Raw genomic sequence first — 14,935 nt, forward strand, 5'->3', positions numbered from 1 at the left:
AATGCCCCCCAACGCTTTTTTTTAAAACAACTCTTGGGGAATTTTAACCCCTTTTCCCCCCCCCAAGGCCCCCACCCTTCACCCCTCCCCCCCCCCCGCGTTCGACGCTCAGCCGTGCAGCCATGTCCTTTTACAACCTCCACGTGCAAAATCCCTGCCCCTCGCCCTACACCTTCCCTTTCCAGCAACCGCACCCCTTCTACTCCCCGTACTCCCCGTACTCGCCATACGCGCACTACCTGGCCCAGGCGCAGCAGTACCGTTACACTCCGTACTACCCGTCCTCCTACCCGCCGTACCAGCCTCCACAGGCTCCGCAGCAACCGCAGCAGCCGCAGCAGCCGCAGCCGTACCAGCCGCCGCAACCCGCCTACCAACCGCAACAGCCGCCGCAGCAACCACAAGGCTACGGCGCGGCCGTCGCGGGATACACCGGCCCGCAGTACACGCACCCCATCGCGCCGGGCGTGCAGCTGGACCGCTTCGGCCTGCCGGTCGTCGACAACGACCCGCCGCTGCAGTACGCCCAGACGTTCCGCCTGGAGGAGAAGGTGCTTAGCGCCAGCCGCGACTCGTTCTCCATCAAGGATGCGCAGGGCGTGCTCCGTTACAAGGTCGACGGCTCCATCTCCCTCCACGACCGCAAGTCCATCTCGGACATGCACGGCCGTATACTCCTCAAGCTGCGCGAGGCCCGCCTGCACCTGCGCGACCGCATCACCATCTTCGCTCCCACCGACGTCGCACTAATGATCCTGCAGAAGACCACCGCCATTCAGTTTGGCACGAAGAGGGTCCACGGGTATATTGGCGGCCACATTAAGCACGCCCCCGACCTCGTCATCACTGGTAATCACAATAAGACTTACTACAAAATTATGAACTCGAGGGGGCAGGAGATCGCGGACGTGCGCAGGCAAAAGTTTTCGCTTAAGAACATGCTCACGGACCAGGACACGTACCACGTCACGGTCAAGGCCGGGTCGCCCGCGTTCGTCTGCTTCCTCGCCGTCGTGCTAGACGAGATCTATGACGATTAACAACGCGGTAGCGTAGCATCGGAGTAAAATTGTGCTGTTTTACGCCCGCGCCTCACTGTCAGGTGCATCGCGGTGTCGCCGGTACTCCGTCAGCCTGTAAAACAGTGCATGAAATAAACGCGCGCGCGCCGATGTTTTTCCGCCCAGGCGCGCGTCTTGTTAATCAGTTGAACAAGGTTGGCCCCCTTCCCGTGTGTATGGTTGTGTATGGGTCGGTAATTGGTGCTATGGTATGGGTCAGGTCGCCGTTACCGACGATTTTGGCGACGACCTTGCTTGCCTGCCAATGCTTTGTCGAGGTAGAAAAAAGGCGGCCGGGCCAATTATGTGCGTGCGTCTCGCGCAAACCTTGCCAAGAGTAACGGGAGTACACTTGTCGCATCTGGCGCCGCCTTGTTCTGCCGCTAGACAGCAACGCAAATATCTCATCTCTCTCGCTCCCCGCACCGCCACCTTCGCCGTCATCCATTCTCATGTCCATAGTATCGACATGACAATGATACTGTCCAGTCCTGTACCTTTGCTTCCTCCCGTATCGAATCGATACTGGGCAGTCTTGTACCTTTGCTTCCCCCCATATCGACTCGATACTGGGCAGTCCTGTACCTTGCTTCACCCCGCTGCGTTGCACCTCCACGCATACGCTATGCACAGTATGTGTGTGTATGTGCCGTGCACCTTCGCGCATACGATATGCACAGTATGTGCGTGTACGTGCCTTGCCTCCCCCCGCTGCGTTGCACCTCCGCGCATACGCTATGCACAGCAAATCCCCTAATCCCGTAATCCCCTGCTACCGCAGCCGCACCACCACACCCAGCCTTCCCGCACCCTTCCCATCGCCGCTAGCCAAACTCCCGCGCTGACCATGCCTTGGCCAACCCCTTACATATTGTACAGTACAATCCTACTCCTGCTCGAAACTTTCCCCTTCCTTACTCCACTCCCTCTCCGCCGCTCCGTCTTCATCTCGCCGAGCTCTACCCGCGACTCGACCGTCTCCCTCCTCTGCGCACGGCCCTCGGATGCCCTCTGCTTCTCGCGGGCACGATCTCCTCCTCGATCTCCTCCTCGATCTCCTGCTCCCTCCCGTCCGCCTCCGCCTGCGAGCTGCGTCTCTTCCTCCCCCTGCCGCCCTGCTCCTCCTCGCACTCATCCTCGTCCTTCTTCACCCCGTTCAGCTCGAGTTCCCTCTCCCTCATCCTCTTCTCCCTTCCGATGTCGCGCGTCCACTGCCGCACCTGCGGTAGCTCAATGATCGCGCGCGGCCCGGGCGTCAGCTTGGCCTCGCCTTCGCGCCGCGTGATTCTCAGCCAGTGCAGCTGGTGCAGCTTCTGGATGATCCGCCCCACTTCCGCCACCGGGAGGTTGCGTTCCGTCGACACGTTCTGAGCTTCCACGAGGCTCATCTCGCCTCCTTCCATGTCCTGCAGCTCCTTCAGGATGTTGAAGCACACGCCCACCTCCGCCTTGCCCAGGTGCGTCCCTACCCGAGACGCCTCGTCTCCAATCGTGTTGCACACACCCCAGTACGTTTCGTCGTCCCATGGCGAGTACATGTTCTTTATCTGCAACTCGGCAAACTCGAGCTGACTGTAAAAGGAAGGCAGCAGCATGGAAAGGGTCAGAATCTTTGTATCTTCGTCAACATTTTTGACATGAATACAAAAAGAAAATGCTTACGAGTTGATCTTTCCCACTCGGTGTGCAAGGCCCTCTCTGTTGCGGAGCTTTGCGGCTTCCCGCCCATTCGCATCTTCCACGCAACGGTTAAACCTCTTCACTGCCTCCGCCGTCGTCAGAACCTTCTCTGCCATCAGCCATTGTAGGAATGACTGGTAAATGATGTGCAAGCCCATCTTTTGAGGTATGTGACCGTTGTAACTTTTCTGCGGCGATGAGCTACAACTCCCTGGACGACGCGGATGCACTTGACTGACCCTTTTTCGCGGGAAGCAGTTCATGCCAAAATCAAGACATTCCCACAAGAAAGCGTCACACGTGTACACATATACAGTGCGTTGCAAAATAATAGCCGAAATACGATTTTTACAAAAGTCATACAAAAATTGACTACACACCGTTTCAATTCTTCATAAATATCTAACACGTACAGTATGTGAAATCTCGGGCGCACACAACTGACCGAATACTGCTCATCTGTGGGCCTGGGTATAAACTTTATAATAAACACATGTTTCAAAAATATAGCGCTTAGGTGGAGATTCTCTAAGAGCATCTCCACCGGCGAGGGTCTATGGGATATAATGTATTTGTCGGAAAACCTCTATGACCAGGTTTTTCCTTCTTGAGTCAGGTCTGATTCTGACGCAGGCGCACTGGAGCCTGAGTCGTTCCTTGCTCGGAACGCGAATCGGGTGAAGACGTAGGTACGGATTCCGCGCAGGAGGGCTCCGCCAATGTAGCAGTAAAGCTTCAGTTGTTTATTCGTGATCGTCTTGGCCGAGACTTCTCAATGCGCGGTAGTCGCAGGTGGCAAAGTACTCGAGCACTACAGTTCGAGTACTGTCTGTTCCCAAGTGACAGTCTTTCGCTGTACTCTGTCTCAATTGCAACACTAAAGTCCCCGACATTTGGTCTTCTCTAGTGTCTATTGGACATCCTGCCTCATATGAGGATCAAATCTTCACATGAGGCAGTGTTTTGGCGGGATAGCGCATAGGAACCGCAACGCCCCAAGAGCTCATTTCCCACCAAAATTTGCTCATTCGTGTCCTCTATAAACGCCCCTAAAAAGTTTTGGCATACGCCATTCGATGATGAAGTTACTCGCCAGTTTGCATCCGTCGTCCGCCTTAAACTAACACCCTAACTATGCCTACCGATCTGCGCCTCTCTCGGGGTACATTAATCCATGCCCTGGCGTCCCGAGTTCTGGGCAAAAGGACGGCAAAGATTGTCTTTGATACACAGTACACTGACACCCATTCGGATGGTACGGTCTTGGATGTCCACTCAAAACTTATCAAGAACCGAACTTACCGCTATCTCAGGTGCGCATTTGTTGTCAGTACAGAAGCAAAGATTGCAACACTTCCTCTGAGTTCTATAAAGTTAGGAACTCTACAAGATCTGTCCAGACAGCCAGCCTGTCCCGAGGACGATTCCCTATATGTGGTTAACTGTCTCTTTGAAGAGGAAAATCCGACCCCCTCATCTGATGCAATTTCAACGTTGCCTACAGAACCCATTCCACTTTCCAACATTGGAACAAGTCATGGAAATGATATCATTACCCGACAAGCCCACATGCGTAGTGGGACAGAAGGTCCCTCGTGTGACATACGTGCCACAGTGACACTCCCACAGCCCCGAAATACGCCAGAAGATAACATAATTGCTCAGAACCAGGTCTGGAAGCTTTCATCAAATAGTAGCACGCTCAATGGACCCGTCACAGGATTGGCCTGTAAGATACAGTGTCTAGACGGCACATTTATTCAAGGAGCCGCACGGCATATGTTTAATGCTATGGACTGCTTCATGGCTATGATGCCAGTGACCCATTTAGCGCGTATTGTTGAACTCACAAATGATAATTTGCTGAATCGCAGCAGTTTACCAACTACAACTGGAGAAATTCTGCGATTCTTTGGAGTGTTAGTTCTCATGACGAGAGTACAGCTCGGTAATAGACGTGATTTTTGGCGGCGAGACTCTGGGAGTGAATATTTACCGTCATACAATTTTGGAAAAGCTATGGCGCGCTCAAGATTCGAATTGTTACGAAGCTGTATTCGATTTAGCAAGCAGAACGCAACAGCACCAGTGGGTCCGAATGCCAAAGAACGGCACCAATGGCAACTGTGTGATGATTTTATAGTTGCATTTAATGCGCACAGGCAGGCGAATGTATTCCCATCGGAACGTCTATGCGTTGATGAGTCGATGTCACGTTGGTACGGTTTAGGCGGCAGCTGGATAAGCATTGGATCCCCACACTATGTTGTGCTTGACCGGAAACCAGAAAGTGGGATGGAGATTCGAAATATCGCTTGCGGTAGTTCGGGTATCTTGCTTGGTTTGAAAATCGTGAAAACAGCAGCCGAAACAGCACGAACATCCTCGGACGAACACAATAACGGCACAAATGTATTGGTGGAGCTGGCTGCACCGTGTAACGGCAGAGAGCGAATCATTTGTGCAGATAGCCACTTTGCATCCGTGGATGCCGCTGAAGCACTGCTGGGGATGAATCTCCGGTTTACTGGTGTGGTGAAAACCGCCACCTCTCGCTTTCCGATTGGTTACTTAAATCGCCTGCCAATGTATGATAAGGGAGATTCTATATCTCTTATCACGAACGTAACGGTCAATGGGCAGAGCAAAAAAATCGGGGCAATTTCGTGGCTTGACCGCAGTCGAAGGACATTCGTCACAACATGCGGGAATATGCAGGAATCTTTTTGGCAGACCCGCACGCGATGGCGCCAATTTGGAGATGGCGCTTGTCCTACCGTAATCAATATTGAGATGCCTCGACCTGTCTTCGAGTACTTCGACGTTGCTGGCATAATCGACCAGCACAATCGTGTGCGAAAAGACAGTTTAGATTTCGAGAAGAGCATCGAAGTGAAGGAATGGAGCTTCCGTATGAATAGTACTGTGTTAGGAATGGTTTGTACTGATGCATGCTATTTATATAAGTTTGGGCGGCGAGGTCGCCCGATGATGTACCCCACAGCTTCTGGTGTCAATTGGCCACGGACTTGATCAACAACTCGTGGGATGAGACAGGTGTACGACGGCGGGCATCCAGATCTTCGTCTGGCTCTGACAGTCCAGATGCAAGTGTCGTATTGGGACAGCCTCGTGGTGGAACTGACGTTCATTTGACACCTACTAAGCGACTGCGACGCACCAGAACAGGACGCGTACGGGGCGCTCGTATGCAGAACAAGTGCAAATTATGTCCTAAGAAGACGAAATGGATCTGTTCTAAGTGCTTGGACAACGGGGGAGGTGAGATATTTTTATGTCATTCCCAAACGCAGCGTTGTTGTTTCGAGGCTCACTTAGACGTGGTTCAAGACTAGATTAATATCCCCAGCCCGGCGAAGTTGAGCTCAGCAACGGTATTTTGTACGTAAAGAACAGTTTTGAGCATTTATGAGAGTGCGCGATTGTAGTGAAGTTGTTTTGATGATTAAGTTTACGGGGGCAGCGTTCGTACGATACAGCGAATTTTCCACAGATGAGTACAGATCCATGAAGGTAAATGCTTTTTTGATGCAGGTAAAATGTATTCCGGGAGTTCAAGTTGTGTATTCCTCCTTTAGGGTGGAGTGCGAGGGACATTGATAGTCTTTAAGTGGACTGGATCTGCGTTTAAGAGAAGCTGGGAACTCTTTCGAGTTCATCCTCATTTGAGGACTTGCGATCCTCAAATGAGGAAAAAAATGTCAAATAGACACTAGCTTCCTCCTTTCTTACCAACCCGTACGATCTATACTGCATTGAATCAGAGATTCACTCGGTCGTAGAATGGCGTACGTGTACAGTAGCACACGTGTGGTCCGTGCTGTAGTTGGTAGCTATTACGCGTGTACGGCAGTGCACACGTGTGCGCTGCCGTAATAGCTACACGTACGTGTAGTGGCAGCATCCGCGCGGTAATTAATAAATCTGGCGTTAGTTTTTTACTAGTGTACAGTACCTCGCACGCACTAGGCGGCAGGAACTGTACTGGGACAGGTGTCCGAGGCGTTCCTCTTAGGGGTTAAGACCTGGCACCACTAAACTGGGGCAAGCTCGCCCCCATCCCTTTCGCGCCTTTATACGACCGTTCGGAAAGTCTATCCGCGCGCTGGCTTCCAACCCATTACCGGTCGCTCCCGTTCATGCACCACGGGGCGACTGCGCGTAACTGACTAGTGAGCCTCTCCCTTTTCGCGAGTTCGCCCGTATCGGATCTATTCGCGCCGCGCGTCCGCGTGGCGTGTTCCCTCTGCAAAGCCTCCGCCTCTCACCCAACCCAGGGCGGAGAGGAGTTATGCCACATGTTGGTACTCTTGTGGAGGGGATGAATCCTGAGGTGGAGCCGCGCTCGTAGTCACTCGATCGCGCGCAGAGACGTACGGACGGAAAAGGTTGAGATATCACCGCGCCGATCGCGAAGGGTATTCGACGATGAACCGACCGGATCAAGGGGGAGACTCCGCCTCCGGGCGTCTGGGCACCTGCAGTGGCAGAGGCGCACCGCGCCCCCGGGTGGATAACCGGGAAGCCTGCTACGTACGCCACCGCAACCGGGCCGCACGCGAGCGACCGCATCGGATGTTACGGTGACCATGTCGGGAGGCACAGGGAATCGCGTCCAATGAATGATCGACGCGATTTAACCGCGCATGCAAGCCTGGGTCGAGAAATTCCTCACTACAGAACTCCGCCAGATCGCGCGCGTGTGCCTCGACCGAACGGTGCCCGCACACGTGGCCGAGCACGTACGCAGCGCGATACCACCGCTTTTGGACGAACTACTACCCGATCCAGTCCAACGCGAGGTGGTGACAGGGCTCGCCACTATGGATAAAGAATCCCCGTCCGATACGGCTCTAAAGGGAGCGATCAGCTCCGCCGTGGCCAATCGTCTGGCCACGACTCTTCCCGCTGAAGCAGGAGTCGACGTGCGCGCACTGCGCGACTCAACCGCTCCGGATTTTACGGTACTGCACGCTGAACCGATCGGAACGGCACCTGGGATCGGTACAACGGCTCCTCACCCGGAGGGAAAGACCATTACCTCCCACTGTTATATGGTGCTACAGGACGGCCCACAGAAAATGGCCCTCCAGTACTCACCGATACGGCTGGCCCCCGCGCGACAGAAAAGCGACAGCGTATCGGTCGAGCAGAAGAAGCGCACCCGGCGCTCAAGGCCACACTTGGGAGGGTACAGAAAACCCCTCCGATGAAGAAGCACAAGACGTCGCCACAGAGCGACGCGCAAGAACTGCGACGGACGCTACGCGCGATACCGCGATGCCGGAGGGGTCGCTTACCCCTCCGATGATAACCGCGAAGGACTCTATACGCGAAACTGCGATGCCGGAGGAGGTGGATACCCCTCGGATGGCGACGACACCGAGTCGGACGAATCGCGCAGAAGCGACCGCAGAGACCGACACGCGCGTGTCCGACGTTGGTTCTGGCGAGAAGACTCCGACCTGGACGGCTAACGTAGCCCCGGCGGAGAAGGAGACCGCCATCGCAGGGGCAGAGACCGCCGGTCTGCCCCGAGGCGGGATCCGAAACGGTTGCCGGTGATCAGGCCGCTGGACGATCTATTCACCAAGGCCGTAGACTACCGCACGTATAGGCTGGAAAATCGCAGCGCGCGCTACGACGCGAGTACCGGGCGGCGAGTTAATCGTTATCGGAAGAAGTTGGACGCCCAGCTTAAAACTCACACGTTCGGTGGTCAAGGTCCAATCGCGGGGCTAGGATTTCTCGCGCGCCTCAAGATGGCCTGCGAACACAACGGGGTCAGCGAAGACGCGGCCGTATGGTGTTTCCAGTTCTATTTGACTGGGCAGGCTCACGCCTTTCTCCAGTCCAGGCTACACGGAAACACCATGGCGGTCGATGCGGAGAAGTGCGACCTACTCGAAACCTACGCGGAAGTCGTTAACTTTTTATTACGCATGTACGCGACTGACGAAGTTATTTCCGAAGCGGTCGGTGATGTCACCTCCTTTCGTCAAAGCTCAAATATGACGGAGGAGGTGTACAGTAACCACCTTTGGGACAAAGCGTTGCGCTGCGGAACCGTATTTTCGGACAGGCGCCTAAAGTCCTATTCGTTGCGGGACTTCTGCCAGAGACGTGCGCGCTGGTGCGGAATTATCTCGCGACGTATCCGATCGTGGACTACCAAGCGGTGGCACGCTACGCGCAAGCGATATGCGAAACTCACTGCTCGGCTAGAAGACAGGCGACCTCGCTCGCGTCGCGTCGAGGACCGTCCTATTCGGTAAAAAGATTCACGCGCATCGCGCAGACAAGGGCCGTGATGGCGATCGAGTCCCTATCGGAACTCCCAACGGCGCGCAAAACCGAAACGGAGGAGATACTGGCGGTGAGGGATCAGTCAGTAACGCAGAGCCGCCGACTAGCTATCATCCCTCACCTGCCCCGCCCCCGGCCGGCGCACCGGTGGAGCCCGCCCACCAAGGTGACGCGCGTGTATATCCGTACGGAAGGCCAGTACAGAACCAGCGGGTCCGGTTCTTCAACCAAGGATTACCTGGACCCCCGCCGTGTCGATTCTGTCTGGACCTGACTCATCGACAGGAGCAATGCCTTGTGGTGGCGGATAGCGCGCTGCGGTCGAAGCTTTTGCAGGCCCGCGATGCCAATTATCAAAAGCTTCGGATCCGTCAAGGTCTCCGCCCGGGTTCGCTGTTCGAGCGCCAACTGCCGACCGCATGGCGAAACTCGCGTGCACTGGCTCCCACGGGCATCAACGTGGTCGAGCCGCGCGAGACCGCCCAATCGAAAGGAGCCGCGCTAGCGCTGACGGACGAGGGGCCTGTAGTATGACCCCCCTGGGGGGTTTACTTTAGATTAGATTACGATTGGATCGGCTACAGTAGAGCCCGACGCCCTACAGCGCCACCACGCGTGTCCACGTGCATCCCCACGTGTAAGGGGGCGCGCGCACACACACGTGCACACGTGTACTACCCAGGAAGGAGGTGCGCGCACCCACGGGTGCTACGTGTACTGTCAGCACCGATGCTGACACCGTACAGTGCAGACCGACCTGCACTACACTAGACCACTACAGTACCTCGGTATTGTAGTGTTATCATAGATTGTTTGTATATTAAATATGAGCGGACCGACGGCGGAGGGGGGACGACAAGCACGGATTGTCAAGGACCCTCCACCTTGGTCCTGCCGCTTATTCTAAGGCAACTTCCGTAGTTACCCTGGGGCTAACCGAGCGCAGGTTGAGGACGCGCGCAGCACAACCACGAGCCGGATCCGCCTCCGCCCGTCGGTATTGAATCGTCGCCCAGTACCGCTCCGGGGCGTCGAGGCGTCGAGCCGCTCTCGCGTACGCACGTCCTCCCCGTTCCCGCTCTACCACGCTACCCGGGCCCGTGCCCCGGTATCGTTAGCTGGCCGCGCTTCCCCCGTCTCCTCGACCGATTGGGTCTTCACCGAACTAAGCATACACCTCCCACCGTTGGGGGGTGCTTATGCTACAGAGCCCGAGGACCTTGCGTTGAGGAGGGAATGTAGTGCAATGTGCCTGGCAGGCCGCGAACACAGTCCGACGGTCAAACAAAAAGAAGAAAAACAGCAACAGCAACAACCACTGCCGACGGCACGCGCTACGGAGCGTTCGAGACTCCCTTTCCCCTTGTGTGGGCTTGCGGCCTACGGTAGCTCGACTCCGACGGGGGGGTTAAGAAAAGATACCCGGCCCGGGAGGATAATGATGGTAGAGACTTGTGAAGACTTGAATGCTCGACGAGTGCGGGTTGGGCTTGTCTACGAGAATGTAACCGCGGTTCGCTGGGTTGCAAGGCCAATGCTCGACGAGCGTCTTCAGCACCTTGTGTATAGTTCAAGGTCTTCGACGGGGGCTTGTTCAGCACTATCCGAAGGGATCGTAACCGTGTAGCAACTCTACTACCGACGTGTTGCCCGATGGCTAAAAACACCCTCACCAGCGCGATCGCGATCGCGGTAGGCGGTACCAACTCTGTCTTATACAGTAAGACCTTCGACGGAGGCGTCGTTACAACAGCCTTCCTACGGAACTTGAAACAGTAGCAGCGCTAAACAACGTGTTGCCCGATGGCTAAAACACCTACACCGGATCGGTCGCGACCGACTCCAATGGAACCAACAGAATTAAGGGAAAAATAGATGTAGAGATAGAAATGGTAAAATGATAAGAAAAAGGAATGGGACCCCGAGCAATAGAGGATGTTGTTAGCAGCGTAGAAGGGAAGCGCGTCTCGTGAACGGAAGCGGTCTTCGACGAAGGCGAGATCTAACTCCGGCAACTCGGGTTACCTTTACTGACTTAGTGGTCAGAGGGCTAAGGTATATATCGCCCCGCCGGAGCCACTACAGTAGCTCGCGGCGCTAGATCCTAGATCTAATCTAGTGTCAGCAAAATTAATGCCAGCTAATTAACTAAATAAAATAAAATAATTAAAAATTGAAACTGTGCAATTATTCACACGTGTGTCCCCCAACCCGGACTACTTTTCATATCCAAATATTTTCCTTTCGTTTCACCCCCCTGTAAACCCCCATATTTCACTACAAGGAAGACGGGGAGGACGCGTAGAGGCGTCGACGATCCTCCCCGAGCCAAGCCTCAATAAACAAGGCACCCTGTCTACCGCTTCGGTACGCGCGCAATCGTAGAGCGGGACGGAGGATGCGGCGATTTGTTTCTTCAAGAAACAAAACTACATGGTCACCGCAACGGTCGGACAACAACGCGCGATGATGGGCGCCATCACACCGGTTCTAGATTCGGGGCTGGCCCGAATCTAATAAACATCCCTTGTGTAGCCGAGTCGTGGCGCGCGGCCATCTAGGCTGCGCAGAGCCCGTCGCTCATCGACGCGTCGAATCGTTCGATGAAGGCTCTTGGCGAGCTCAAGCTGTACGTCCAGAATGGTGAGTTCTTCGCGCGGGTACCGTTCTTGGTCGTTACCAACCTCGCAGTGGATGGCAGCTTGGGAACTACGTTCCTGGATCGCCACGTGAAGGCGATCCTGCCATCGCAGGGGAAGGTTCTGTTCCATCACGCGCCGTCCGTGGCGCTGACGGGAGTCACACCCTCGAGGCACGACCACAAGATGACCCCGAGAGAACCGTCGCAGCAGCTCCCGCAGGAGGAAAATTCGGCCGACCGGAAACGCGCGCAGTTCCCGACGAATGTACCGTCACGGAAAATTGGCTTGCTCAAGGGGGTCACGATACTCCTGATGACCCAAGCGATGGTACGCGTCGCAACACCAGTTGGGGGGCTTTGCTTCCTGCACAACCACCCCAAAACGGCGCATAATAATTTATGGCTGATGACCCAGCAGGTCATGGACCTCTTCCCGGGCGACCTGTTTACGGTGCTGGTCAGCAACTTTGGGAACCGCGCTGTCCACGTCCCTAAGCATATCGCTGTCGGTCTCGCGTTGCCATCCGCCACACACATCCTGACACTTGGCGTGTAGGCCCCCGGAGAGGCCGACGCTAAGGAAGGGGGGTAACAAAAAATTCCTCGGCCGCTACGGAGGAACACGCGCGACGAAGGCCGAATTAATTCCTTATGGACGAAGGAATGTGCGCCACGAGAAGGAACCGTTACGGACGATGGCAAGATTAAATCCTCGAACGCTGCGGGAGGAGGCGCGCGACGCGAAGAACCGGATACGGACGACGCCCACAGTGGCAATCCCAAGAACGCGGATGAGCGAACCGATACAGACGCGGAGATGATCCCCTCGTGGGAAGAAGACGTCTACATCGGCGCAGAAGACAGTAACGTCCGGTCGGAAATTATGGACATGCTGTCCGAGTTCAAGGACATGTGGTCCGGCCACTTGGGTAAGATCGATGCTACGAAACATCGCATCGGGCTGAAGCCCGGTGCAGAGCCGATCTACCAAGCACCCTACTGAGCCGGACCAATCGCGCGCGAGAAGGAGAAGGAAATCGACAGCATGCTGCGCGCGGGAGTCATACTATGGCTCGCTCACTCGGCCGATGTCAGTTCTAGTAGAACCGACATCGGCCGAGTGGGCGAGCCCCGTGGTCTTCGTCCTTAAAAAGGACGGGTCCATGCGGGTCTGCGTGGACTATCGCAAGCTAAACGCCGTTACGGTTCGCGACTCCTACCCACTACCGCGCATGGACGAATGCATCGACTCGCTCGGCGATGCCACTGTCTTTACCACGCTAGACTGTAATAGTGGGTATTGGCAGGTGGAGATCGCCGAGGAGGACCGCGATAAAACTACGTTCGCGTCGCATTCGGGCCTCTATCGCTTTCTGCGCATGCCGTTCGGTCTCAAAACCGCGCCCGCGACATTTCAACGAGCGGTCGACATCATCCTGTCCCGCGTGAATGAGAGACCGCGTTGGTCTACCTCGATGACGTCATTGTCTACTCGCAAACCGTTACGGAACATATGGTGCACGTGCGCGATGTATTACGGCTGCTACAGACCGCGGGCGTGTCGCTAAAATTAGCGAAGTGCGCTTTTTCGACAACTCCGTAACCTATCTCGGGCACGTGATCCGTCCGGGACGGTTGGAGGTGGAGCGACGCAACGTCATCACGATGGAGCGCGTGCGCCTACAAACCGAAGGGAAATGTGATCCGTTCTCGAGATTTGCAAAGTTTACCGACGGTTTGTCCAAGGATTCGCGAAGATCGCCGCGCCGCTGAACAAGAAGACCGGCAAAAATCAGCCCTACGAGTTTGAGATATTAACCGATACGAAATACGCGGCGTTTGAGGAATTAAAACGGCGACTCTTGTCGCCGCTAATCCTCGCGCTACTCCGCTACGGACGGAAATACACGCTGGACACCGACGAGTGCGGACACCAAGTAAGTTGCGCCCTTTTACAGGGGCAACCCGACAGAGGTACTCGACTGATCGGATACTGGAGCCGCGCGTTGACAGATGCGGAGCACAACTATACCACTACCGAAAAGGAATGCTTGGCCGTAGTGTTGAGCATCCTGACGCTACGGCCGTACCTATACGGAAACGGGTTCCACCACCGCACGGATCACGAGGCCCAACGCTGGGTCCTCAATTTAGCGGACAGTTCCGGTCGGCTCGCTCTCTGGCGCCTGCGCTTGGCGGAGTACGACTACGACGTACAGTACCGCCCAGGTTTCAAGCACCAACTCGCGGACGGCGTATCGCGCTTATGTACCGACGGAGGAGACACGGAACCGGTCGATGACGAGGTCCCGTGCTTCGCGGTCCAGTACGATGAGGGCAGCGTGGCCCTCCTGGACAATGTGCACTGGGACGCGCCGCAAGACCGTCCGGACGGTTGTCACGCGCTCGCGATAACTCCCGAGGAACGCGACGCTGCGTCCATCTCGGTTGAGGAATTTCTTCGCGAACAAGCTGAGGACGCCTTCTGTCGCTTCGCCGCGGAAACCGTCGGGACGCCGAACTGGAAGGTCGATATATACCGCTACGGGTTTCTGGTCAGGAAAGTCCCCGCTGGATGGGACCCTGCAGCGCGTGGTACCGACTAGGTTGCGCCCCCGGGTACTGTACCTGGCACTCCATCCGAGGTTGGCAGGTCACCCCGGAGCGATGCGTATGTACTATACCCTTCGCAGGACGTTCTACTGGCCACACATGGCCAGCGACGCGTTTTCGACCGTACGGAATTGCACCTCGTGCGCTACGACCCGCGGGACCCTTTTCAAGAACCAGAAGGATCTCAAGTTATTCCCTGCGGCGGGCCCCTTGTTGTTTGTTGCAATGGATGTCCTGGGGCCGCTGCCAAAGACCGAGCCGGACTCCAACACGGTTTGGTTATTACTGATCGGTTCTCGAAATTAACGCGCAGTATCCCGCTCTGGACCACAACTGCTTCGGTTGTCGCAAAAGAGTTTTTGGACAACTGGGTCTACGTCTACGGAGCGCCGCGCTACGTTCTAACCAACAAGGGTCCTCAATTTGCGCCGAAATTCTTCGACGCAGTGTGCGCCCTCCTAGGGGTGCGGCATTATCTCACGACGGCCTACCACCCCCAGTCGAATGGGCAGACCTACCGGGTCAATCGCACGCTGGTACAACATCTCCGGCACTACGTGGAGGAGCACCAGCGCGATTGGGACTACGTGCAGCCACTGACCTTCGCGTACAA

General features: G+C 55.7%; 3 protein-coding genes; all 3 read left to right on the forward strand.

The window, feature by feature from the left end:
- Positions 1–122: 122 nt before the first annotated feature.
- CHC_T00007888001 (hypothetical protein) lies at positions 123–1,209 on the forward strand. XM_005711916.1 is given in 2 exon segments: positions 123–1,040; positions 1,041–1,209. 1 exon segment carries the CDS (start codon positions 123–125, stop codon positions 1,038–1,040), a length of 918 nt encoding a protein of 305 aa, XP_005711973.1. The 3' UTR covers positions 1,041–1,209.
- A 58-nt stretch (positions 1,210–1,267) lies between these two features.
- On the forward strand, positions 1,268–1,402 carry CHC_T00007889001 (hypothetical protein). The gene has a single exon (XM_005711917.1). It carries the CDS (start codon positions 1,268–1,270, stop codon positions 1,400–1,402), a length of 135 nt encoding a protein of 44 aa, XP_005711974.1.
- Positions 1,403–1,908: 506 nt separating this feature from the next.
- On the forward strand, positions 1,909–2,298 carry CHC_T00007890001 (hypothetical protein). Its single transcript, XM_005711918.1, has one exon. The coding sequence runs from the start codon at positions 1,909–1,911 to the stop codon at positions 2,296–2,298; it is 390 nt and encodes a 129-aa protein (XP_005711975.1).
- The last annotated feature ends 12,637 nt before the right edge of the window (positions 2,299–14,935 follow it).

Source organism: Chondrus crispus, genomic scaffold, assembly GCF_000350225.1.
Source record: "Chondrus crispus Stackhouse genomic scaffold, scaffold_89, whole genome shotgun sequence".
Classification (NCBI taxonomy): domain Eukaryota; phylum Rhodophyta; class Florideophyceae; order Gigartinales; family Gigartinaceae; genus Chondrus; species Chondrus crispus.